General features: G+C 44.5%; 2 protein-coding genes across 2 annotated transcripts in view; both read left to right on the plus strand.

Annotated features, from left to right (window-relative positions):
• Positions 1-25,984, plus strand: part of LOC147728074 (uncharacterized) — a 755,421-nt gene that overhangs the window by 55,858 nt on the left and 673,579 nt on the right. The window lies entirely within an intron of this gene.
• The window catches only part of EIF4E (eukaryotic translation initiation factor 4E), a 262,166-nt gene continuing 255,639 nt past the window's right edge, over positions 19,458-25,984 (plus strand). Inside the window, exon 1 of the mRNA XM_086961961.1 lies at positions 19,458-19,498. Coding sequence (XP_086818087.1) covers positions 19,481-19,498 — 18 coding nt within the window. The 5' untranslated portion in view covers positions 19,458-19,480. The remainder of the gene's footprint in view (positions 19,499-25,984) is intronic.

A 25,984-nucleotide genomic window follows, 5' to 3' on the forward strand; every position in this document is an offset into this window, starting at 1 on the left:
AAGCTCAAAAAGGCACAGGAGAAAGAGATTGAGTTGGATGAGTTTCGCAGAACTCAAAATGATAGACCCAGACAGAGACAGTCTGATGAAACAGGAGTTTAGACTTACTAATTCTGAGAGAACTCATTATATGACATTTATAAAATTTAAGTATAAATTGTTGCGGGTTTTGTTTGGTGATTTTAAAATCACCAGAGGAGGGAGTTGATGGAGCGGACTTTCAGATTTATTTCTAAAAAAGTTCGTGGCAAATGAAACTCGTGAATTTTATTTTTACTAATGTGAGTTGCATGATATATATATGTTCACTTATTCAACCTAGAGTAATATGCACCTTTAGGAACGCGCGGGTATAACCATTTGTGCTCTTGTCATGTTTGTCGTTTTGCTTTTAATAATATATTCACTTTGTCTTTTGTTTGTCATTTATTAATTGCAGCTGTTTTTGAAATAATAGCATGTGCATTCTTTAAATGTGCTTTTGTTTATGTATTGTCGTTCCATGTGTACGTGTTTGTTTATTTGTTTGTAATGCAAAATTAGGTAACCTAGCTAATGGGTTAAATTTAGTGGGAAAAGGGTGGGTAACAGAATAATTATCATTTATTTTATTAATTATTGTCTTGTGTTTCTTTGCATACTAGACACCCTCATTGCATTGCATTCTATGCGAAAAGGCTTGAGGCCTACTTCTAAAAAGGACATCTGAAGCCTGACCAGAGTGAGCCATGCACAGCTTCGCAGAAAATGAAAAAAATATATTTCTACATTTATTCTTGGAGAGTGGTTTGCAAACAAAGGCTGTGTGGAAGCTTTGGACATTTGGTTCAATTTGTTCCTTGGTCAAGGCCGTTTTTGTCGTTCGGCAGCGGAAAGGCAAAAACTATGAGCGGACTAAGGAAGCTCATACTTTCGTTAAATGTTGCTTTCTTCGGAAGCTGCTGGTGTCACACTTTTGAACAATAGTACTCTTGAAAAGTGACTTTGGCTATGTGAGCAACGGATGAAGACCGCATCGTATGACACTCGGCAACCAATGGGATTCAGTCCTGCGCATATATTTGTATTCTTTTAGTTAGTTTTAGATAGGAAAATACTATAAAATTGCCCCCTTGCTAAGAGCACTGTTCGATCGATCCTGTGCTCCAGAGACGCTGCCAGTTTTCCCTTTCACGTAAGATCTTTATTATTTTTGCTTGCTTACAGGTCTCATTTTTAGCTAAGTTAGGGAAATAGGCTATGGAGAGATAAATTAATAACTGTTTGAGTTTTCCTCATGCTGAATGTTGGTTCATTGAATTTTCATGACGTTTTTGTGCCTTTAATTAATGTTTGAAAACAAAATTGCTAATAAAAGTTTGAGTTTACTTTATGAAATAAAATTAATAAAATAGATTTTGAAATGACAAGCTGGTCTTGATCGTTTCTTGGTGTTACCATTAGTCAATCCATTGCCTTTATATGTGACTTAATTAATGAATGTGTTAGATTAAATAATTAGGTCATATGATTCAGCAGGTCAAAATACAGTTATTTGCTAAATATGGGCCTAGTGATAGATTTGTAAATATTGGTGAGTATCCTGGTGTAGAAATCATATATGACACTGAATTTCTTTAGACCCGCTGGATCAGTGTGATGAGCGAACGGACAATTAACTGAGATGGGGAAGAAGGTGAAGTGATGCTCTAGAAAAGCAGAGGGGGAATAGAAATGCAGAGGTTGACAAGCAAACGGAAGACTGTTGGCTGTTAGAGGCTGCTCCTATAAATATACAATTGGTTGTTATTCTTTCGTATTCCTTTACAGTTATATACATGCATACCTCTAGATAATCTAAGTAACTCTGTATTTTCCCTTTTAGCCAGACCAAATCCTGAAGTCATCAAGATCAACTCTCTCTGTGATATGCCAAATAAAGTCGAAGATTATTACATGAAAGAATATGTGATCAGGGCCGTTCATCAAGTCATCCTGTCCATCGGCTGGAGAAAGCATTTACCCGCCAGTTTCTTGTATCGTGCGGTGTTATCAAGGTTCAAATCAAGGTACGCAATGGATCTGAGGATTGCTACATCTAAACTGGGGTTAAACATTGACGTCTGCATGTACCAAGGGATTCCTGAGACAGAAAGGACAGGCCACATTTCTTTGTAGTAGAGGAAACAGTTGTACATGTTAAATATTTGTGTCCACTTTTGCTGTGCACTCTACAGGCCGCACTGTATGTTTCCACCAGTATGTCCATCCCCTTCAAGCCATCGGCCCTGTCGGTCACTACCTTCTTGAATAGGAGATGAGCGTAGCCACGGCATGGGAATGGATTTGCTTATGTAATCTACACGAGGTACCTCTACCCATTTCTTAATAAAGCCAGAATACATGATTGACTTTTTTAATGCCTTCAATTGAAACCACTGTAAATCTGCAGCGTTCTTTCTGAATAAATTTTCTTTCATTTCTTTGTTTTTGTGTACGCCTTTGCTAACAGGTAGACATATGGATTGTTCCGCAGTTCATATTTTTTTAAGTGTAATGTTCGTTGTGTGTTCCAGAGCTGTTAATGCTCCCACGTTAGATATTGACCTAATCCTGCTTCTTTGCCCTGGAAACTTGTGGGCCTGATGGAAGGCAGCCATTTTACCATGATACAGACAGACCTTGAGTCTGGACTCTGCCTGGCCACGGAAGAAATGAGCTCATTATGTCAGCATCCTATGTTATGTTACCACTATGGAATGTTTCTTCAATTTTAGGCTAGAGCCCAGGAATAGAAGTCATCTTTTAGTTAATAAAGGGACAGCGGTAGAAGTGTTTGAAAACCTTTTGCAAAGATAGCACTGACCATTATTTTGTAAAATATGACAGCCACACTCCACTTCTCACAAACGAACATGCACACAAATATGCTTACCACATTCTACACATACTCTCGTCTGTCTTTCTTACTGGACTGGGCACAAAAAACCTGTTTGAAGTATGTCTTTGATAGGGTATTGGGCGCAGATTGGCCCATATTGGAGGTGTTGGTTGAATTGCATGAAGTTCAAAGAGGCACTTCAGACATAGTGTATAAGAGACCTAGGTGTACATAGCTCCCATTTTAGAAGGGGGCAGTATCTAAATCAGACACTGCATTCTGGTTCATAGCAAGTGGATTTGTGGAGTTGCCAGGCAATATGTCATATGAGTAGACCTAGAAACAACGGAAACCAACCCCCTGGCAGCACAAAAAAATAAAGGAGTGTATAAAGGGAGTGGTGCGCATGTGGCCGTCGCGTGACCGCGATCAAGCGTGCAGTGAGCGATGCGCTTAATGAGCATGAGTAATGCCATATGGCGCCTCTGCTCGTATGCGCGCCTGCGCACACGCAAGCTGTAGGCATGTTTTGAAGCCCTTACTTAAAGTCTCGCCAGATCAGCGCAAGCGCTGGGTCTGGCGAGACTTAAAAAGTGCAGGTACTCAGTACCGGCCCATTTAAAGCACTAGCGGTCACATGCATCATTGCACCCATTTGCGATTCCTAAATTGCGAAAATTAAGGAATCGCAATTTAGAAATCGCAAACTGCAATGCATGAAAAATTAAATTTTTTTTTTGCGATTCGGTATTTTTCCTTAATTGCGATTCACAATTTGCGAATCGCAATTAAGGAAAACCCTTCCCATTGATTCCTATGGGCCAAAAGGCCCATAGGAATGAAGGGGAAGGCATTCACATTTTGCGAATTTCAAATTGCGATTCGCAGAATGTGAATGCAATTTCAAGGGTGCAGGGGGGGTCCAAAGAACCCCTCCCTGCACCCCTGAAATGTAACTTCAAATGCAATTTACACACACACACGCCCCAAGGGCATGTGTGTGTGTGTAAATTAAAACTTTCAAAAATGCCTTTTGTGCATATTTGAACGTTTTCGGTAAATTAGCATGAAGTTCACCTTCATGCTATTTTACCACTTCCAAATTGCGAATTCGCAATAAAAAATGTATCATGAATTGCATTTAAGAAATCTGAAATTGCGATTTCTTAAATGCAATCGCAATTTTAGAAATCGCAACATGGTTGCGATTCCTAAAATTGCGAAATGCATGATGCATTCCAAATAAGTCAATTGCATTCGCAAACGGCCGAAAATTGCGATTCGTACCGTTTGTGAATGCAATTGACTTTGATGCATGTGGGTGTAGGAACCAAGAATACTCAGCGTGTTAATGGAATGTAAGTGACCGTACCAAAAGTATTCATACATAAGGATATACACTATATATTATACACAAATGATACATAATAAACTATACACAATTATGTCTAAACTCTAAAGTAAAACACACATCATATGCTAACAAGGTGATCTTTAGGGAGCGGTATTAGGCGGAAACACCACTATGAACTTCAGATGCGGCACACAAACTATCCGTCAGAGACCCCAACAACACAATAAAATGTTACACATAGGGCAAAGATTACAGTAACAAGCATATGCAATGCAATAGGTCTCGCATTAGGAAAGTTTGAGCTATTGGTATTGTAAATGACATTTTTTTTATTTATGTGTTAGTTTTGAAAATAGCGAAATTAATAGCTTTGTCATTTACAATGCCAATAGTTATACCTTTCGCAAATGTGACACCTATAGCATTTGTAATGCAATATGTGTTGTATTTACGTGACTTAGATGTATTGATATTACAAATAACAGTGGCTTTTAATTTTTTTAATAATTAATACTTAAATAAAAGGTATTGTAATTTATAATGGCAATAGCTTAAACTTTTGTAAATAACTTTGGTGAAGATTATGTTCAGTGTATTTTATTGTGACGAAAATCCAAGAACAGAAGTGAAATATTAACATCTTTTTGTGGCATTTGTAATAAAGCTTGAAACATTGAGAGAACATGTTTGAACCAGTTGTTGTTGAATGGTTGCACAGATTGATGCTGTGATAGCGCAGAGTGATGGTGTGGTGGCGACGAGTGATGCTGTGGCGTTCAGTGATGCTGTGGTAGCGCATAGTGATGTTGTGGTACCCCTGAATGATGCTGTGGTGGCCCTGAGTGATGCTGTGGAGGCCCTAAGTGATGCGGTGGAGGCCCTGAGTGATGCTGTGGTGGCGCATAATAATGCTGTGGTAGCGCATGGTGATGCTATGGTGTTCCAGAGTGATGCTGTAGTGTTCCAGAGTGATGCTGTGGTGGTGCTGAGTGGTGCTGTGTTGGTGCTGAGTGATGCTGTGGTGGTGCTGAGTGGTGCTGTGGTGGTGCTGAGTGATGCTGTGGTGGTGCTGAGTTATGCTGTGGTGGTGCTGAGTGATAATGTGGTGGTGCTGAGTGATAATGTGGTGGTGCTGAGTGGGGCTGTGGTGGTGCTGAGTGATGCTGGGGTGGCGCTGAGTGATGCTGTGGTGGTATTGAGTGGTGCTGGGTGGTGCTGAGTGATGCTTTGGTGGTGCTGAGTGATGCTGTGGTGGTGCTGAGTGATGCTGTGGTGGTGCTGAGCGATGCTGTGGTGGTGCTGAGTGGTGCTGTGGTAGTGCTGAGTGATGCTGTGGTGGCACTGAGTGATGCTGGGGTGGCGCTGAGTGATGCTGGGGTTGCGCTGAGTGGTGCTGTGGTGGTGCTGAGTGGTGCTGTGGTGGTGCTGAGTGGTGCTGCATAGTGATAATATGGTGGTGCTGAGTGATAATGTGGTGGTGCTGAGTGATAATGTGGTGGTGCTGAGTGATGCTGGGGTGGCGCTGAGTAATGCTTTGGTGGTGCTGAGTGGTGCTGTGGTGGTGCTGAGTGATGCTGTGGTGGTGCCGTGGTGGTGCTGAGTGAATCTGTGGTGGTGCTGAGTGATGCTGTGGTGGTGCTGAGTGGTGCTGTGGTGGTGCTGAGTGATGCTATGGTGGTGCTGAGTGGTGCTGTGGTGGTGCTGAGTGATAATTTGGTGGTGCTGAGTGATAATGTGGTGGTGCTGAGTGGTGCTGTGGTGGTGCTGAGTGATGCTTTGGTGGTGCTGAGTGATGCTGTGGTGGTGCTGAGTGGTGCTGTGATGGTGCTGAGTGGTGCTGAGTGATAATGTGGTGGCACTGAGTGTTAATGTGGTGGTGCTGAGTGATGGTGTTGTGGTGCTGAGTGATGCTGGGTGGCGCTGAGTGATGCTGTGGTGGTGCTGAGTGATGCTGTGGTGGTGCTGAGTGCTGCTGTGGTGGTGCTGAGTGATGCTGTGGTGGTGCTGAGTGGTGCTGGGGTAGCGCTGAGTGATGATGTGGTGATGCTGAGTGGTGCTGTGGTGGTGCTGAGTGGTGCTGGGGTGGTGCAATATCCAGTGCCACTTTTTATATCACTTTGTGCTACACTGTACTTGGCTGCAAATTAAATGGGAAAGAGTTTGTTTGTTTCCTTACCTACTCAAAAGGCAGTTTATTCTGAAAATGCTAACTTTTTGAATAAAAAGCATAGATCCGAAGTCCAGACAACTCAAAATGAGAGCCTTGTAAGAGAAGTAGTACAGAGGCAAAGGGATGTTTTTTATTGTAACTAAAGTTGCAAACCTGAAGAGCACACTTAATAAATGCAATAAAAGCACATTCATTCCTAAAATGAACTACTGTGCAGCATATTTAGAACAATGTGAAACGAGTGATAAGAAAAAACACAACCAGGTAGGGATGAAAGCAGTAGCCTTACCAGAAGTATGTCTCAGAAAGACAGCACAAAAACTCTTTTTGTACATACGCTGATTTTACTTTCTTAATTAGTTATAATGACGAGCATTCCCCTAAAGCACAATTCCTTGGCCTTGGGACAAGATCTATTGTGTTTTTGCAGAGAAATAAAGATTTAAAGGGCTTGAACATTGGCCTGGATTGTCGCAACAAATTGCTGAATATCAAACTCACTGGGCAACTTAACGAGCCCTCCTCCCCGCCTAAGGAAAAAAAAACACTTTCACACCGGCCCATTGTATCTCAGGTGTAAATATAGCATACACCCAAATTCGGGCAAATTATACAATAACAGAGTTACTTGATGAATAAAAGTCGCACACCTTTTATTGCACAGTAAATCAAATATGGACTTGTAAATCACAAATCAGTTCAGCAGGATCTGAAAGCGGGTGACACGGATCACACAAGGCGCGTGCAAATCGGGGCCAAGAAAGGGAAGTCTTTTTTAGTTCTTATATTTTTGGCGACGCTACCCCTTTAAATAGACGTTGTAAATACCTCTACCATCTCTTTATTCACGACCTGCCATACCAAAGGCTCCTGAATGCTGTCTTTTCAGAATTAAACAGCAATCTTGATGGCGCAAAGCTAGTTTGTGGTTTGTAAACTACAGACGAGCTTCCCCCAGACACAAGCCACTGGTATGCACAAGCTGCATTCATGCGTAAATGGCTTCACAGGAACATTTTGTACTAGCACTGTGCGTGTGTGTGAGGGGCAGGGCTGTGGGGGGTGGATGCATGTTTGCATTATCCTCAGGGCACAAGTCCTAAATAAAGAAGTGGGGGGAGACACTCAGAGACGGAAGTGACGTCACTACAGGAAGTGACGTCACGGAAGGTAAAAAACCTAGAAGTGGGGGGACGCACAAATACGTGAAGTGACGGCACGACCGGAAGTGACGTCACGAAAGGTAAAAAAAACTAGAAGTGGGGGGGCGCTCATGCGTGGAGGGGGCTATCTTTTGTGTGAAGGGGGCTTGCGACCTCGCTGGTGTGCCGCATTCTGCCTGTTCAAACCCCAACCAGTTCAAAATTCAGTTAGAAAATAAATAATAATAATTTACAAAATGGCAACAAGTACCTAATATTGCAGAAACCTTTCATATATCATTCTACAGAGCTCGTCTGAAAGTGACGCAATGACCTACTAAGAATGTCCGTAATCGAGAATAGTCTTACTTAGTCGACAAAGTTTGCAACAGCCCAACTTTTGCCCAGTGCACTCGGGTAAAACTAGATGGCGGAAAAGTGAGAAAAAAAACATGAGCCTTGCAAGGCATACACTGATGTCTAATGCAGTTGCTTTTGCCCACTGAGCTAGCTAACCAGACAGTTTACCCCGAAGAGGAGGAGCGCGAGAGAGGCGGGCGAGGCTCGGAATCGCACTCGAGGAGCTTTTGGAGGGGCTGTTTGTGCTTTTGTAACCTGACTCCAGCCATGACGTATCACTGAATGGGCTTGCCGGGGGTTGCCTGTGTCGGTAATGGCTCACTTGCTGGAGTGGAGGCACCCTGCCTGGGGCCTTAATTATACTGTCTTTGGGAACTGTCGGCTCAGCACATGACCCAGAGCCGTAGACAGCGCTAGCGCCAGCTCAGCACAGCTTTTGCACAGGGGGGACGACGTCCACCCGGTAAGACCCCTTAAAATAAGTGGGGGGATGCCGTCCACCCGCGTGGTACCCCGACTCGAGCCCTGATTATCCTAGAATGAGAAATGTGGGTTCTGGAGTGGAGTCTGGAGTGGTATGAAACGCTGATATAGTGACTAAATGTGTGTGAATGGGAGCCTGCAGTGGGACAATAAAGCCAATCTCGCCTCCTTATAAAGATCGTTATCACAGGTAGCAGATGCTAATGTGGCTTCCATGCAAATGCACATATGGTTGCTTTGAAACCCACAAATCTGAAAATTTTTCCCGGAGGTATAAAGGCTCGATAAACTTTTTTGTTTTTTGCTAAGCACTGGTGCCCTATGCGGTCTAAAATGTACTGAGGACATTGTGAAAGCCATGTCAAAAGTAGAAAGCACCCTTGAAATAAGCTTCAGTGTGGAGCCTGCAGATCGTAGACCTGGTGACTCGAACAAGCAAGCAATGTTTTTAAAAAATAAGATTGTGAGCAGTAGGGAGGCGGGAGGTCATTTGTGAGCGGGGCTGGGTCAGTTAGGTAGGTGGACGTCCCGGAGTAAAGTAAGTATTATCCCGGGGCCTGGCCCATGAGATTGTGAGCAGGAGGGAGGCGGAAGGGGAGTGAAGGGATGCGGGAGGGGAGACGGAGACAGGAGAGGTGTGTGCATCTGTAAATGGCCTCCGGGCTGGGACAGGGCCAGTTAGGTAGGTGGTTTTAAATGCCTGGAGAGAGCACAGCACATATAACACCTGTACAGGTAAACAGCACACGGAGCTGGGGCAGCGCCAGTTGCTTTCCATTTGGGGTGACTTCTGCTGTGCAGAGTTTTGCAGCCAGAGGTTTGTTTGTTTTGTGTGCAAAAAGCTTAAATGTGCTCAACAAAATAGACGCTCATCTGTAAAAGACCTTCAGGCTGGGGCTGTGTCAGTTACTTAGGTGCACGTTCCGGAGTAAAGTAAATATTATCGCATGTGCCTGGGCCATGAGATTATGAACAGGAGGGAGGCGGAAGGAGAGCGAGGGAGGCGGGAGGCAGGGTTGGATTGGGATTAAAAATCGGCCCGGGCACGCTTAAAAAAATCGGCCCACATTTGCATAATGCCTTCCCTCAAATCACTACTTTCAGCGTAATTTTACATAAAAGGGGAGGGGGGGTATTAAAAAATGCACGCATCAGTTTACACTAGTGAAACACACCTGAAACCAAGTGAGGCCACTTCTGCTCAGGCCCCCTGCCCTGCTCAGTATGCCTACATCAATTGGGGGCCCAGCGAAAGAAAAGGGGTGACACCTCTAACCTGTTGCTGCTCTACAGGACATAATGAACGCCCATCTCCCTCCAGAAAGGCCACTCAGACACCCAATGGGCCGCTGGCGGTATAGTCGAACAACAGAGACACCGCCCAAATCGGCCCCCAGGCTGCTCAAAAGCAGCCCTCAGCTGGAACTCGGACCCCGGCCCCTCGGGCATTGCCCGAATGCCCCCGTTACCAATCAGAGGCTGGCGGGAGGGATGCTGGGGCAGCGTCCGTCACTTCTAATTTGGGGTGGCTTCTGCTGTGCAGAGTTTTACTGCCTGATGTTTGTTTGTTTTCTTTGCAAAAAACATAAAAGTGTTCAAAATAATGGACGCTCATCTGCAAAGGTCCTTCAGGCTGGGGCTGTGTCAGTTAATTAGGTGAACGTCGCGGAGTGAAGTAAATATTAACGTAGTGTCTGGGCTATCACGGAGTGAAGTAAATATTATCGCAGTGTCTGGGCCATGAGATTCTTAGCAGGAGGGAGGCGGGAGTAGAGCGAAGGGTGCAGTAGGGAGGGGGGAGGAGAAATGCGAGACACGGCCTGGCGGCCGTGAAAAGTGTGAAGCAGGGGGCGGGGGAGCGGATCCCTTTGAAGTGAAGCTCTCTGAGGCAGGCGGCTCGGGGAGTAAATGGTAAGCAGACATGCCAACCCTCCCGATTCAGGCGTGAGACTACCGATTTGAAGGCTAGTCTCCCCCCTCCCGATTCCTACAAGCAAAACCCCGATTCCTTGGGGGTTTCAGCTGATAGGGCTTGGTATTGTGTAAAGTGCTAATTCTTCCAGCAAAGAGTGGCGAAGCAGGGGCTCTCGAAGGGGTGAAAAACCAACAAAGCGTCATTAACAAGGGAATCGTCTTTTAAAGACCTGCGAAGTACTGGGGTGGGGGCAGCTGTGTGTGTGCAGGGGAAGCTGTTTCTGCCCGGGCTGCCACAGGGGGGTGGGGGTGCATGCACTGCCAATAACCTGCCAGGCCAGTGCCCAACACTTGCATCACCCTCTCTGCCTGCCATTTTGCTCCATGCTTCTGAAAGGTAAGAAGAAAAAAAACGTGCATTTACGTTTCAAAAGTCCGATCCTGCAGCAGCCCAGGTCAAACAGGATTACTTTAGAAGCCATCCCAGAGTCATTGAATGATCATCCAACTACTCTAGAAGTCATTTTCACATCATCAGACATCATCAAGCTCTTGAGGTCATCAACAGACCTTAGAAAAGTGAGCCTGATGATTTGAGGATGAGTTGAAAATGAGTATCTGATGACGCCACAAGGTGTGATTGTTTCTGATAATCAGAGGATTAGCAGTCGATGACGTCTCAAGATGAGATGGTTCCTGATGATTTGAGGATGCTTTTAAGATGACTTCAGAGTCTCTCACCAAATTAAACTGGCCCTGATGGTTTGAGGAGGGCTTGCTTATTACTTGAAGAGCCTTTCTCGCCTTAGTAATAATTTAAGAATTACTTGTTGATTAGTGAACAATGAACGCTGTTTAGCTAATTCACAAGTTTTCATTTACATACAAATAAATGTTGCTTCATACTAATGAGGTCTTCACGCACCAGGAAGTAGAGTGTAGTATACTGCCTTACTGAAATTGAGTATTTAATATTAACATTGTACATTTATGACGTGATAAAGAATCCCTCATCTTAACATGGAAGACTGTACGGCTTAATACACTAGTGCCTAATTTGAGGAGGTGTTCTAGCTGTATGCTGGCGCCATGTGCGTGCTGCTGAATGCTCATTATGTGGTAAAATAGGAGCAGAGTTGTCTGTGCAGCTGCATGCATCTGGTTGCGGAAGCCTGCCTCCGGGCACTCGACATGGCTGGACTGCAATGTCTTACCCCAGACCACAAGTAGAAATGCAGCAATTTTAAACACCCATAAAAATTATTTACGCTCGTGATTCGAAATTAGGGGGAAAAATACAATCTCATTCGAGCAGGAGGAACTGCTAAATTCAGCACAGAATGGGTGAAATTAAGCCCATTTGATTTGATATACTAGTACCTGCCAAACTGACGCCCGCCCGTGGCCGCGCTGAATGTAAATTTTGGACTTGTACCACTGATGTCACGGCACGATAGCGCTATTCAATGAAAGCACATAGCTGCCAAAATACTATATGGATGACAGAACATTGCCGCAGAGTTAGCTCAGGGAGCTGCAGATCTGGTCTATTTATTGCACTGAAAACTGGATTAAGATACTCCTATGGAGAGAGAGAGGGGCGGTGGTTTAGAACGAGTTCTTCGGCATCGCAGATAGTGAGAAAGGAAGCCCAAAGGTAGCTGCAGGCAGAGGTTACAAGAACCTGACGGGACACTCTATATTATACAGTGTCACCAGCTTGCCTACGGCTGCTGGCCCACAACATGAAACGTGATCCCATCGGTGAAACACAGCGCACATCCGGTAGTGCCAAAAGTTACTTCAGTATTCCGTGCCGTTTGCGGAGCATTATAATGATCAGTCGATCGCCGGGATGTTTTGAAAGGGAAGGCTATGGTTATTCCTCCTTTTATGTTTTAATTTCTACCAGCTTTTAGAATTACGTCGCTACGGGGAAGGATTTTGCCAGTAATCGGCACGCCGCACATAATTTTTTTTTTCTCAGCCACCCAATAATGTTTCCATTATAGCAGCACTGCACGCTGCAACCGGAAACTGCAGGCCTGCATATCATGAGGATACCCTAGTCTTCCACGGGAGCAGCCTCTTCGTATTGTCACTTGCAGCATATGGCAGGCGGTTCGTCCGCAACAAATGGGCAGTGGGGTCTTGAATCTGGTTACTGTCATGTATGTGTTTTGGAAGTGGCTGCTGCAGGATTGGACATATGAAACGCACATGCACGTTTTATTCTTCCCTTTCAGAAGCATGGAGCGCAATGGCAGGCAGAGAGAGGGTGAGATGCAAGTGTTGTGCACTAGCCTGTCAGGTTGCTGGCAGTACACAACACCCCCCCACCCCACCCCACTGTGTGGCAGCCCAGGCTGAAACAGCTTCCCGGGCACATACAGCCGCCCCCCACCCCCCCCCCCCCCCCCATTACTTCACGGGTCTTTAAAATACCATTCGCTTGTTAATGAAGCTTTGTTGGTTTTTCACCCCTTCTAGAGCCCCTGCATCCACTCTGACTATGGCCCGAAGAATTAGCACGTTACACAATACCTAGCCCTGTCAGCTGAAACCCCAAGGACTCGTGTTTTTGCTTGCAGCAATCGGGAGGCGGGAGACTAGCCTTGAAATCGGTAGTCTCCCGTCTGAATCGGGAGGGTTGAAATGTCTGCATCTAATGCACAAATTTGTTCATGCGCGGTATCTTTGCACCACTCTGCTTCCTTCCTTCCCCTAAAAAAACGTAATTAGATCTGACCTATGTCAGTGACACAAAGTACCACCCTCGCCGAAAGACTGACGTGTGATATCAATCAATAAGTGTTCTTATAATGAGGGTCTCAAGCCGCTGAAAAACATAAAACACAAGTACACACTAATACAAGTCTGCAAGCACTTCCAGTGTGTGGGATAAAGCAGTTCTTAACAATGAAAGGTATACGACAATCATTCGAACACATGCGCCAAAAAAGCAACACATTGTCATGTGTACTGTAGTGCACACTGTTACTCACAGAATCAATGACGATGTCACACACACACTTTCACAGGGCCTTATGCACACACGGTCACAGGCACGCACTCTCACAGATTTCATCACGCACATTGCGCTGTGTCACATTATGTGCGCTGTTACAAACTGCTGTGTTACACATGCTATCTTATCAACACGGCCACCTCGTCGTGGCCGAAAAGCCTCCACATTCATTCTGATGCTCCCCAGCTGCGTGGAGTAATTTGTAGGCTCTCCTACCTTTGCATTGTATGAGGCAAGTTAGGACATCGGTTGTCATTGCCAGTGCTTGATGACTACACACCCGTAATACCGTTTTGTAGTCCTTTCTCTATTTCCTGAACTACACAGTAGTGCCTCCTCTGCATCGGACGGAAACGGAAGTTGAGGCGCAGGCTGCTGGGAAATGACTGGAAGCAGAGAAAGTTCTTCTTCGTCAGCGTGTACAGATTCGGGGAGACGTATTAGAGAGGCAAAGAAGAGATATTTCCACTGCTTTCTCTGTATTTTAGCTGTGGGGCAGGGGGAAGAGGCAGCAAGTGCAATGGGTTTGATTTTTGCCACCTCTTCTCGCACTTTGGGTTCCTCGGAAAACGCTGCCCTTTGTCCTTCAAAGGCGGGAACCCGCTACTCTTTAATATTCGGCGCTAAAATGTAGCGCTTTGTTTGGGAGCGTTGGTGGAAGCAGGAGTCCACTGCTCCTCTGTGCTTTAATTACTTTCTTGATCTTCAAAATGTGCGAATGGAACCAGTAATAGATTGCATGAATGTGCTTGGCACTTTAAGACACTGCAGCAAATGTGTGTGTGTGTGTGGGGGGGGGGGCAGGTAATGTTTGTTCACATCTCAACACAACCGTGGAGCAGACTCAGGTGGGTTAGTTTTGTGCTTAATTATTTCTACGGTGCACGTGGAAGCCTGTCCAAATGACTTCATTTTGAAAGAGATGGCAGTAGAATTATGTGTTTTCTAGCCTAATCATTTAATATAACTCTTTCAATATTCAGAACCCGATCTCCACCAAACTTTGATCCCGATGGCATTACTGGCACTTTATTATCTCGCATCAGGCGCACCTATGGTGATGCTAAAGAAATATATTTTAAATTCAGCAGACCTTAACCCACTTAAATAATTATTATTGCGTGTGTTGGACAGCACAACTAGCCACTATTGCAGCATGCCAAGTATGCTACTACCATGTCATCCCTCAACCATACATATTAAATAACTATCTGTTTAATAATGCATAGCTACACTTTTTTTTCTCTCCTACACAGCTTTTCTTCCTCCCCTTCTCACCTCTCTTCTATCCTTCTCCCCCTCATGCTCTTCTCTGTTTCCGTGTTTCCCCTTTCTCTCTGTTCTCCCTATTCTCACCGCTTTTCATTTTTCAGTTTCACGTCTTTTCCTCATTCTCTCTATTCACACCCTTTCCTCTAGGACTGCTCTTCTTCTGTTGCCTCTCACTCATTTCTTCTCCTCTTTTCACTTTCACCATGTTCCACTCCAATCATGTACTCCCTATCTCTGCTTTCCCAAGTTCTCTTCAAATTCTTTGTGTGCCTTTGCATCCATCTCTTCTCCATTTACATTCTTTCTTTTGTTTTTCCTTCTTGCACATCTTTCATGACTTCCATCTGTCTGCTTCCTTCCTTTGCCACTCTTCCTTCCTACCCCCACATCAGAAAGTTTTAACACGTTGCAATACATGCCTGATACATTAGTACAATGATAGTTCATGCACTGTATTGTATTGTAATTGATTTATATAGCGATTACTACTCCTGATTAGGCATCAAAGCGCTTTTTTTCGACGAAGGGAGAGACTGCGGTAAGAGTGGAGTGAGTGATCTCAACTTAGCAGAATTACTGGCAGCAGAGAGCAGTAACTGATTATGGAATGTGCAAAAGTAGCACAAAGCCAGTGATGTAGTTGACAGAGGGATGAAAGGGGTATGTGACAGGATGGCCTATAGAATCATTAAAGTCATGATAATTGTTTGTGGGCCTTATGATAATTTGTAAAAAAAGAGTTGTTTCTGGCTGCAATTAAAATACTCTCCACCTCCCACACTTTTCAATACAAAGTTGAGGCAGTGTTTCGAAAGAAGAAAAGGCTTCCATTACAAAATTCAAATATGTTGTGTTGTCCGAAGAGACCAGCTGCTGCTGGATGTTGGAGAGCACAGGTAATACGGTGGCTAGAAGACATGTCCTGTGTCTTTTCAGGGTAAGTGTCATTCGGCTGGGCCTTGACTGTGAATGAGAACTCCAGTGCCACCATACCTTTTTCTGTAGCCTTTAGACATGCATGGTTGTTGCTTTCTTCAATACCTTCTGTATGCTTCTTTCCATTACACATCAAGAAGCTCCACTGCAAAGTATCTATTACCTGGGCTAACTCACCAGTACCAGCAGCCAGATTCACTCACTATCTTACCTGGTCCTACGATGGATGGTATATCTTCACGTTTCTGACACAGTAACATGTCCTCCATATGCAGACTCTAAGACAGCTGTCAGTCCCATGTAATAATCAAGTATGCAAAAATTGATAGATGGAATGCTTAAATTAATCTCAGCCACTGGTAATTACTCGGGCCGCACCCCAATCCATCTTCATTTTCCACACCATTGCACCTCAGGTCCAGCGATATGCAAATCTGTCTTGACCCTGTACTAGTGGGAACAGTTGAGCCTGAACTACCAAGCCAGGGCCCCCCCTTAACCGGAACACAAGCAACCCAGGACCGGTTTTGTCCAAGTTAGGGTTCTTCGGCCAGGTATAGCAAAATGTCTGGACGACAAAGTGAAGTACACAAAAAAAGTGATGGATGAAATGCTTAAATTAATCTCAGCCAATCAGGGCGAAACCAGTTATTTCACTTTATTCCATGGCATTTTGCATTTGGTTTCCAGTCCTCTACGATCTTATGTCTTGCAGTCTCACACTCTCACTGACTGACTGACTCACTCTCATTCACTCTCACTGACTGACTCTCACTGACTGACTCACTCCTTCTCAATGACTGACACTCCCACTCTCACTGACTGACTTATTCACTCTCATTCACTCTCACTCTCTCACTGACTGACTCACTCTCTCTCACTGACTGGCTGACTCACTCTCACTGACTGACTCACTCACTCCCTCTCACTGACTGACTCACCCTCTCTCACTGACTCACTCACTCTCACTGACTGGCTCACTCACTGACTGACTGACTGACTCTCTCATTGACTGACTAACTCTCTCACTGACTGACTCTCTCACTGACTCACTCTCTCTCACTGACTGACTCACTCTCACTGACTGACTCACTCACTCTCACTGACTGACTGACTCACTCTCACTGACTGACTCACTCTCACTGACTGACTCACTCACTCACTTAAAAATAAAGTTAATACATAAGAACTATGCTATATTTTACTACTAAAGAGGCAGTCACAATTGCAGTTACCTTGCATTTGAAAGGGACTTGATTTAAATAGTGCAGCAGGTGCAGTGGTACCAGGGCCAAAAGTTGTCATAACTCCACTAAACACCAAATATTGCTATCTTTTATTACTAAACAGGCAGTCACACGTGCAGTTATGTAGCTAGCACTAGGGCCATGATTTCAATAGTGCAGCAGGTGCAATGGCATCAGGACCAAAAGCTCCAGGGACCCTACTAAACACCAAGTATTGCTATATGTTATTCCTAAACAGGCAACCACAAGTGCAGTTGGCTTGCAGGCAATAGGGTCATCATTTCAATGGTGCGGCAGGTTCAGTGGCACCAGGTCTAAAAGTTGTCAGAGCTCCTCTAACATAAAATATTACTGTCTAACTACTCTGCTCTACACCTCTGCAATCTACCCTGCACCACTCCACTCTATACCCCTCTTCTCTGAAACAATCTACTTTACACCACTGCAATCTACTCTGCACTCTACATCGCTCTACTCTGCGCCAATGCACTCTACACCACTCTACTTAACCAGTGCACTCTACGCCAGTCTACTCTGCACCACTGTTTTTTACACTGCCTCAATCTAGGCTACTGCACTTTAACACACTATAAGCTTTGATACTCCACTCGGTGATGCTCTACTCCATAAACCTCTACTCGACTCTTTGCCACTCCACTCTACAACACTACTACATGCTATGTCACTCTTTAACACTACTCAACAACGCTCTACCTAACCCCCTCCATGCCACTTTAGTCCACTCTATTCTACAACATACTACTCCGCTCTACTCCATGCCACTCCACTCAGACACTCGATTCTACAACACTTTACTCCACTCTCCTACACGACTCCACTTTATGCCACTCCACAGCAATCTAGTCTACGCAACACTTAACACCACTCTGTTCTACGCCACTCTGTTCTACACCACTCCATGACACTCTGTCGCTAGAATCTATGTTACTTCATCACATTCCACTTTTCAACATGCAACTCTTCTTTACCCCACTTTTAGCCGTGCTGACCAGCCACGCTTGTGTACAATATGGCTAAAACATATTGGCAAAGACAATAGCTCTTGCAAAGGCCAGACCATTTGGCTTTGCCAATGCTTTTTCATTTTAACCGATACTACAAACCATTGACAAAAGACATTGGCAAGTCACATGGTCAAAAAGGCAAAACCTATTGGCTTTGCCAATGCTTGTTTTTTAACCATTATTTGCTCTGCTAACAAAGTAATAAAACTGTATTTCTTAACATCTTGTGAATGGCAAACAAGTATTACTACTACACCGCCATGCAGTAATACAGACAGAACCCATCCTGCGGTAATACATACCCATTATTAATTAATCAACTAGTACGGTTCCAGTCACGTTCTAAAGTTATCCTTAGATCATCCATGAGTAATGCAGCCTCATTCTGAAGTCATCACAAAATTATTCTGTAATAATACAGCCCCATCCTGAAATACTCAAAGGATCATCCTGGAGTAATCCAGCCTAATCTGAAATTATCATGGGATCATTCTGGAGTAGTACAAGGTCATCACATGTTTTCCACTGAAGTAATCCCATCCTGGAGTAATCCACCCTAATCCTGTAATCAGCATGGGATCATCCGGCAGTAGTTCAAGCTCATCACGTTTTCCACTGAAGTAATCAGGCCCTAATCCTGGAGTAGTTTCTTTGATGACTCTAGATAAAGTCATCTCATTTACACATTTTGCCCTGTGGGCAGACTTCAGGATGGCTTCGGATGACATCCCCAGTTAATTGCAGGAATAGCCTGGCTGAAGTCATGGAATGACTTCAGAATCACTCAGGATGATCTTCCTTTTTGACTTGGGAGCACACTTCAAAAGCCCATACATGCCAGTAACCCAATTCAAAGTCCCATTCTCCCGATTTTTTTTTTAAATCTCCCACTTTGATCTTGTGAAATGTTGGCATGTATGGGTAAGCGCGTTCACGAGCACATGCACTCGACATAATCCGCCTGGTGGTTTCAGAGCTTGATTTGCCCTCAAAACTCTCGTCCTATTATCGCTTGCGGGGATTAATAGGGCGAGACCTAAAAAATAAACGATGGCACTCTTCCTCCGATTTCAAGATCCGTGTGCGCAGCGGCCATCTTAAAACAGTACTCACACACAAGATAGCCTATGTACAGCTTTTAATTAGTAACCAGTCCGCTCCTTGGTATTTTTCAGCATATGGTATAATATGTATCAGAGCTATGGTTATTTCAGATTTTGGTTGGTATTGATTTCCACCGAGCCCGGTATGAATTGCTATGGGTCTGTGTTTTATTCTTTGAACGGCGTGCTTTACTTTGCTGCAGATCACACCAGGTTCGGAACCTCAGCCACTTTAAATCTATCTTGGCAAACTATCTCACGTCCACTCTTGGTCAAAAAATATTGTCGCCGCTTTAATTCATCACCCACACCAGTCTCAAAGACGTCTTCACCACTCGCGCAATAACGTCATGACGCCTGGATCACACGCCAGGCCACGATTTTCTGAGAAGCGCGTGGAAGTGGAACGCAACAGGAGGCGAAGTAGATAGCGCTGGGCACTACACTACCCAGTAGTCTGCATGCGCGCACGCGCCTCAGTCATCGACTGCAACGGCCTTGTATGTCACGTGGCTAGCTTCAAACCAACCGGGTTTGAATGCTTTGGTGTCCCGGTCCGTAGTGTGCGCGAGCAGATCGATGTAAGATGGCGGCCGTGGAACCGGTGAGTCTTCGTTAGCCGATAGGAGGAGGGGGTAGCACGCGCTATTCGGGACGGAGTGAGTGGGAGGGTCATCCAACCTCCGTCGCCCGGTGTTATTATGGGAAAGCATGTAATGGCAGAGTGTGGGTTTCGTAGAACGTTCTTAAACTAAATTTAGTAGCGCAGGGGTCTTAAACCGACCCCGCCTTAGGCCTGTTTCTTTTATGCCCGGTAGAGGTAGTCCTGGTAGTTGATGTAATCGGTCTACCGATCTTGCCGTTTCTTGCAGTATGTCCCTGTGTATCTGCTTGCCTAAAGTACTGCCGCATGCCTGACGCCTCCCCACCCCCGCACAAGCCGGTGCCAGCAGCCCTCTTGGGTCAGCGAGTGAACACTGGCCTGCCGGCTGCTGAGGCTGAGGTCACTATATATGTCATCTATAAACTAGGTTCCTTCCTCGGATCCTGTTGTGGCCCCCGTTTAGGAAAGCCTTTCGTTTCTTATCCGATAATCAAGTGATCGTTTTAATTAAATTAAAGACTGAGGGAAACACTTTTTGAATGAAAATAATCATTCTTTTTTTTAACATGTTCCTAGTTTACTCTTACTCTTACGGAACTTGATTCCACATATGACCGTCATTTCTCTTTCAACAACCGGAACAGAAATCTTTAGATTGTAAAACTTTGCCAGACTCCATCTGGTATGTTTGGATTGTGCTCTTTTATTGTCCGGCCATGGATTGAATTAATCTCGTCCACGCGTAATCCCATGTTTTTTATTCATTTGTCAAGCAGAGAGGAAGTCTGTAGCCGGGACAAGTAGAGTACAGTTCTGACCTGACCTTTCTGGGCAGTGCCCGGGACTTGCATTAGTGTGGCTATTTAAATCTTGTGCAGTGCCCTGCTGTTTGGCACTTTCTTGCTGCTCATATTGGGACCTGACATTTTAAAACTTGTGAATAGAGGGGGCTCGAAGTCTTGATCATCCAAGGCCGCGTATCAGCGGCATGTACTCCTACTATGGATCCTTTTGATTAACAGGGCAGGATGTATGTAGAAAGCACGGCAAGTCCTTTTTTTTTTTTTTTTTTTTTTTTTAATTATGGAGTTCATGTTGGTGACTTCACTTTCTGCCTGGGCATCCGCTTTACTTAACGTTAGGTGCTATTTGTTAAATTTGCTTGAGTTGAACTATACAGTTGTTAACTGAAATACTTTTTTAGTGTTTATTTAGTTGTCACCGACTGTAATGTAAATTGACGTATGTGAGGGAATACCTCTAATGCAACCCATCTGTCAACGACCTGTATGTCACTATTACTTCTAGTTAGTGTGTTAAGTAGCCTTAACATCTGTGGTATAGTCAAAGATGGTCACAATAGTCCATGTTGTGGCTGCTGTGTTCTTGAGTACCCAATTCCTAGCACATAACAATAGTTTCCTGAAATATATGTTAATGTGTACATTTCTGCAAGGTAATTGAATGTAGTCTTTTCAGGTCCTGATTTCAACATTCTTTCATGGTTCTTTCTTGTATGCTAGCAAATTCCTAAGTGTCTCGCAATCTCTTCCACTGAGAGTCATGCAATGTTGGGGTTTGATGGGACAGTTGACTAGTGTTAAACAGGTTTTGATCCCTGCGCATTTATATTCTAGAACTACAAATATCCGACTTGTTAAATATCAGCATCACTACTTACCACAGTTTGGAAACCAGGATTGTATGGCCTAGTATGAATTTCAAGCAGACTGTGTCTTCCCAGCACATGACAAACTGAGGAGCTTGTTTCTGCCTAGTGTCTTTGCTGCTGATATTATCACATTTTTTGTGAGGTTGCCACATCACACCAGTGACCTTGATCATAGCTAGTCCACTGTGCCCTGTGATGACCCGTGACTTTTATTTGGCATTCAGAGAGCTGTAAATTATGGATAGTTGCATACCTCACTCTCCCATTCACCCCTGGTAGTCTGTTAGCCACAATGAGCAAAAGAGAGAAATTCCTCCGTACTAGGGAACCGGGCTAGAAAACCAATGAGTTTGTTTCAGCAGGTATTCTTCAAAATCATCAATCAAAACCAGCATTGGCATAGCCAATAGATCTCGTCTTTGGGACCTTATAAGTGTAGCACCCACCGGGCAGATTTCTGTAATGGAACTAGTACTTATGTAAAGTACTCTGATACCTAATATTAGAGAAATGGGCATAGAGGAATAGGTTAGACTGTATATTGAGCAGAAGAGGTTGGGTGGAAATAAAAAGAATCCCCCTACACCAGTCCTACGCAAAATGTGAGTGTTGCCCGAGAACGCCAGATTCTTTGTGTTTGAATATTTGATGATTGGAAGGTGACCTTGAGAATACCTTCCCTCTTCAGCTTCTTGTTGAAGATCCTATTATATAATGCCAGTACCAAATCAGAAAGCGATTACAGTATAGAAAATCAGGAGCCAAATTAAAAAGGAGGCGAAAATGAGTTATCCCAGTGTGCAAGTAAAGGGGGGGCTGGATTATGCTGCATTTTGGTGCAGAGTAACAGCTGTTTATTGCCAACCAAATGAATGTTAATTAGTCCTTCGGCCTCTGGTAGGATGAAGGGCTGAGCAGACACTCAGGGGTTCGAACCTGCAGTTGTGAGGTCAAATATAAGATTAATCGGATGCTTGCCTTAAAGTTAAGATTGCATTTTATAATGCCTGTACCAAATCAGAAAGTGAGCACAGTAGAGAAAATCGGGAGCCATGTGTGTAAGCAGAGGCCTCGCTACCTCTGCCGCCACTATCAAAACACGATTCTGCTGCCTGCCTTCCTTCTACAAGTCAACAGCAATGGGCCTAGCATGACAGTGAATGCACAAGTTTCTCATTGCAAACAGCATTGGCATGGCTGTGCATGTGGCATTTGAAGGGAGGGTTGGTTAAAAAGAATGGCGCAAGAGAGTAGCCGGGGCCAGTGAGCACGGTAGCGTAGTGAACACGCTAATTAAAAACAAATGGTGACATGACTCCAAACATCGTAACCGTAGGCCGTTTGTGGATACTTTTATTGGGAAAGGTGGGACGTGTGTGTATGTATGTGTATTAATTTTTTTTTTTTTTATCCTCAAATAGCATGTATAAAAAAGTACATACTGCTAGACATCCCAAGACAACAATAACCTAAATCTAAGAAAGATTAACTAGTCTTTTTTTTTTTTTTTTTTAATTCTGTCTTTAAAAATACCACATCTGCTAAATTATGTCATTTTCCTATTATAAATCAATTTGTTTTGTACAGTTGATCAGTGCAGGAAGATTGTTAAATTAAAATTTGGTGTTGCGTTTAGGTGGGAAGCGGTCGTATTATCCTCCCATTTCAGGACATTGAATGTTTTTTTCTAGCTTCGATTTATACAAGACAAGTCGTCGAATTCAACATATAGGGCAGTTACCAATAGCTAACTTGGCCACAATCCTTCACAAGTACAAAAGTTTGTTCAGGCCATACTCCTAGGCTGTTTAAGGGCTTCCAGTACAGTCATTTCATAATAGCATAGTGATACACAAGAGACTAGTCTGTTAACCCAGTCCCTGGGTTATATTTTGCTCTTAATGGTCAATTTGAAGACAGACAAATTGGTAACTGTACTTGGGGAAGTAGAGATCCTCGTTCGTTAATTGACTACATTTTTATTGCATATGAGGAGTAATTCTTAACAAACTTTAAGCTAGAGCAAACAAAACAAGCATTGGCATAGCCAATAGGTCTTGCCTTTGGGACCTTATAAGTGTTTAGTCATGCAACAGTTGATGTTGTTGCACCAAGGATATTGTGCTGCTTAACTAAATACTTATAAGGGCCCAAAAGCGAGACCTGTTGGCTATGACAATGCTTGTTTCCACTTTTAACTGCTCGGAAAACCATGGGCATCAACTTTTCACCGGTGCAATGTATATTACAGAAAAGGTTGCATAAGTAACTGCAAGGCCTCTGTTTTTTAAACAAACTTGCCACAGGAGCATAACAGCAGGCATAAACTATCTCTGCACTCCCGGGGCAATGTTCCTACAACTGGTACAGACCACGAAGCAACACCTACTAAATTCACATTGCAGCTTTAAGACAAAAAACGATTACTCTCTTCCATGTGTGCATAATAATACATTACTATAGAACAATGATACTTAAGAAACTAAGACAGAGGAAAAAAAATATTTTATGGACACAACTAAAATTTACGGTGGCCAAGGTGTGATAGTTTAGGTTTGGCTTCAACAGGTGATGGGATGAATCAGGTAGCTTTGTAAAAGGTAAAACAGACCTCACACGCCTCAGAGTTCATTTCTTCAAAGCGAGCAAAACGCATCGAGTGATCTGAAGAGAGCTGCTTAGCTCTGGCACTCACATCAGCCCACATTACTACAAAATGTGGTACATTTGCTTGTGACAGTTCTGCATTCCTTCTGCAAAGCTATAGACACAATGTGACACTTGCCCTGGGCAGCATTTACCACCGAATCAAGCAGATCTATTCACTTGCACAGGAGTGGAGCTCAAAGCACATCAGAGTCCTCGAGAGTGAAGAAAGGGCAAGGAACTGCACTGAGCAACAAGTTCTACCTGAAAAGTCCCATCATTCTAACATCTACAAACCACACCCCTTCCCCAAATTCTATACCACTGGAAAGGAGATACATTAGCGCAAGTAAGAATGCTCTTCCAGCCACATCAAAGCCACAGACTGCCATGTGTCAGCGCACTCACCTCTTGCCATCAGTGCCGCGCTAGTCTTGTCACATTAAGAGTGGATGGAAGATTCACACAGGCACATCTCAGTGGCCGAGGAGCCAAGCGCCTGACTCATACACAGGCAGGGCAACACAATGTGCAATTAGATGACGGAGCACTTCAACATTCCAGGAACGGGGAGAATACGTGCCGGAGCAACCAAGGTGAAACTATGCAATTCATACAGAGTTACAGTTTATTGCTACGATCATGCATCCCACATTTTAAGAGACAAGAGACAATCCTATGACTTAATGCAACCATTTTGCTTAAAATAACAGAGGCAGATATTTTAGAATAGCTTTATGCGGCCAGACGTGTTGGTACGTTTCCACTACATTAGTGCTACTTTCTGAATTCGGGCGGGTACGTGCCTAGTACCAACAAGAGGAAGATCAAAGGCAAGAGAGAGAGAGAAAAAGCAGCCAAACACGCGAGTGGTGCGGCTGCACTAATTAACAAGCAGCAGCTGTTTTTGGGAGTGGTGCATGTGCAGTCTTCACTTTTCAAGCACTGCGCTCGTGGTGCGCTGCTGCACGCTCCTGCAAGGTGGATGCCACCACAAGCACGAGTGCAGTGCTTGAAAAGTGAAGACCGATGGCTAAAGGCACTCCTAAGCAGCGCATGCGCTCTTTGTAGGCGAGACCTAAAAAGTGACCATTATCTGTTAATTTTCTTTTTTTTTTTTTTTTTTTTTTTGGAAAACCTTTATTGATAAAAAAAGTACACCGCTATTCAGCCATACATCCCGGAGGCCAGGCAGCATGGAATCAACAGGAAAAGTCGTGCACAACACCATAAGCAGAAGCAGTCAGGTTTAATTTTGAATAAGAGTGAACTCAAAAATAAATAAACCATGAGGTAGAGAGGCCCAGAAAGGGCCGAAAGAAAAAGGTGTGCAGGAAGCACGATTGGCAGCGAAAAAGAAAGAGAGGGAGGCTGAGGACATTACAGATATAGCGGGCTATTATAGCGGGAGGGGGTCGGAGGCTCAACACCCAAGCTTGTGCACAATAAGAATGGCAACTGTGAAGTACGTGGGGGGTAACCCAGCAGGAGACATACAGTGGAGTCCCGGGTATGGGGCACTACGGGGAAGGCAGGGTTTCGGTATCGAGTTCCACGGGGGGGTCGCAGATGTCTCCCCTATAGGAGTTCCAGGCTCCCCACACAGACATCCACATTCTAGGCTTGCCCCTGGCCACATACACCGTCTTCTCACGCAGCATGCACCAGTCCATATTCGATTCCCAGAGGCTGAGCGAGGGGGGAGCCGGCGCACCCCACTTCTGGGCAATATCTCTTTTGGCCACCATGTTACCCAGGGTGACCCACCGGGTCTGCGCAACACTATAGTCAGTCGGGCCCCAGATGTTAAGGAGGCATCTCCGGGCCTCAGCCGGCAGGGTCACACCAGTCACTTCTTCCATCACGGCATGCACACGCGTCCAATATCTGGTCACACAAGGGCATTCCCATATAATGTGGAGGAAGGTCCCAAGCATTCCACATCCCCTTCGGCACATGCCATCCGTAGACAGCCCCATGTGTATTAGTCTGGGACCGGTGACATACACCCTGTGCAGTATCTTCAGTTGCACCAGGCGGAGACGCGCTGAAATTGCCACTTCTCTAGGAGAGGAAATCGCCGATTGCCACTCCTCGTCATCCACCTCAATTCCGTCATGCACCCAAAGCTCTCTCAATCGTACCAGCAAATCAACTCGCACATTAAT

The sequence above is a fragment of the Lissotriton vulgaris genome, chromosome 3_1, assembly GCF_964263255.1.
Source record: "Lissotriton vulgaris chromosome 3_1, aLisVul1.2, whole genome shotgun sequence".
NCBI lineage: Eukaryota > Metazoa > Chordata > Amphibia > Caudata > Salamandridae > Lissotriton > Lissotriton vulgaris.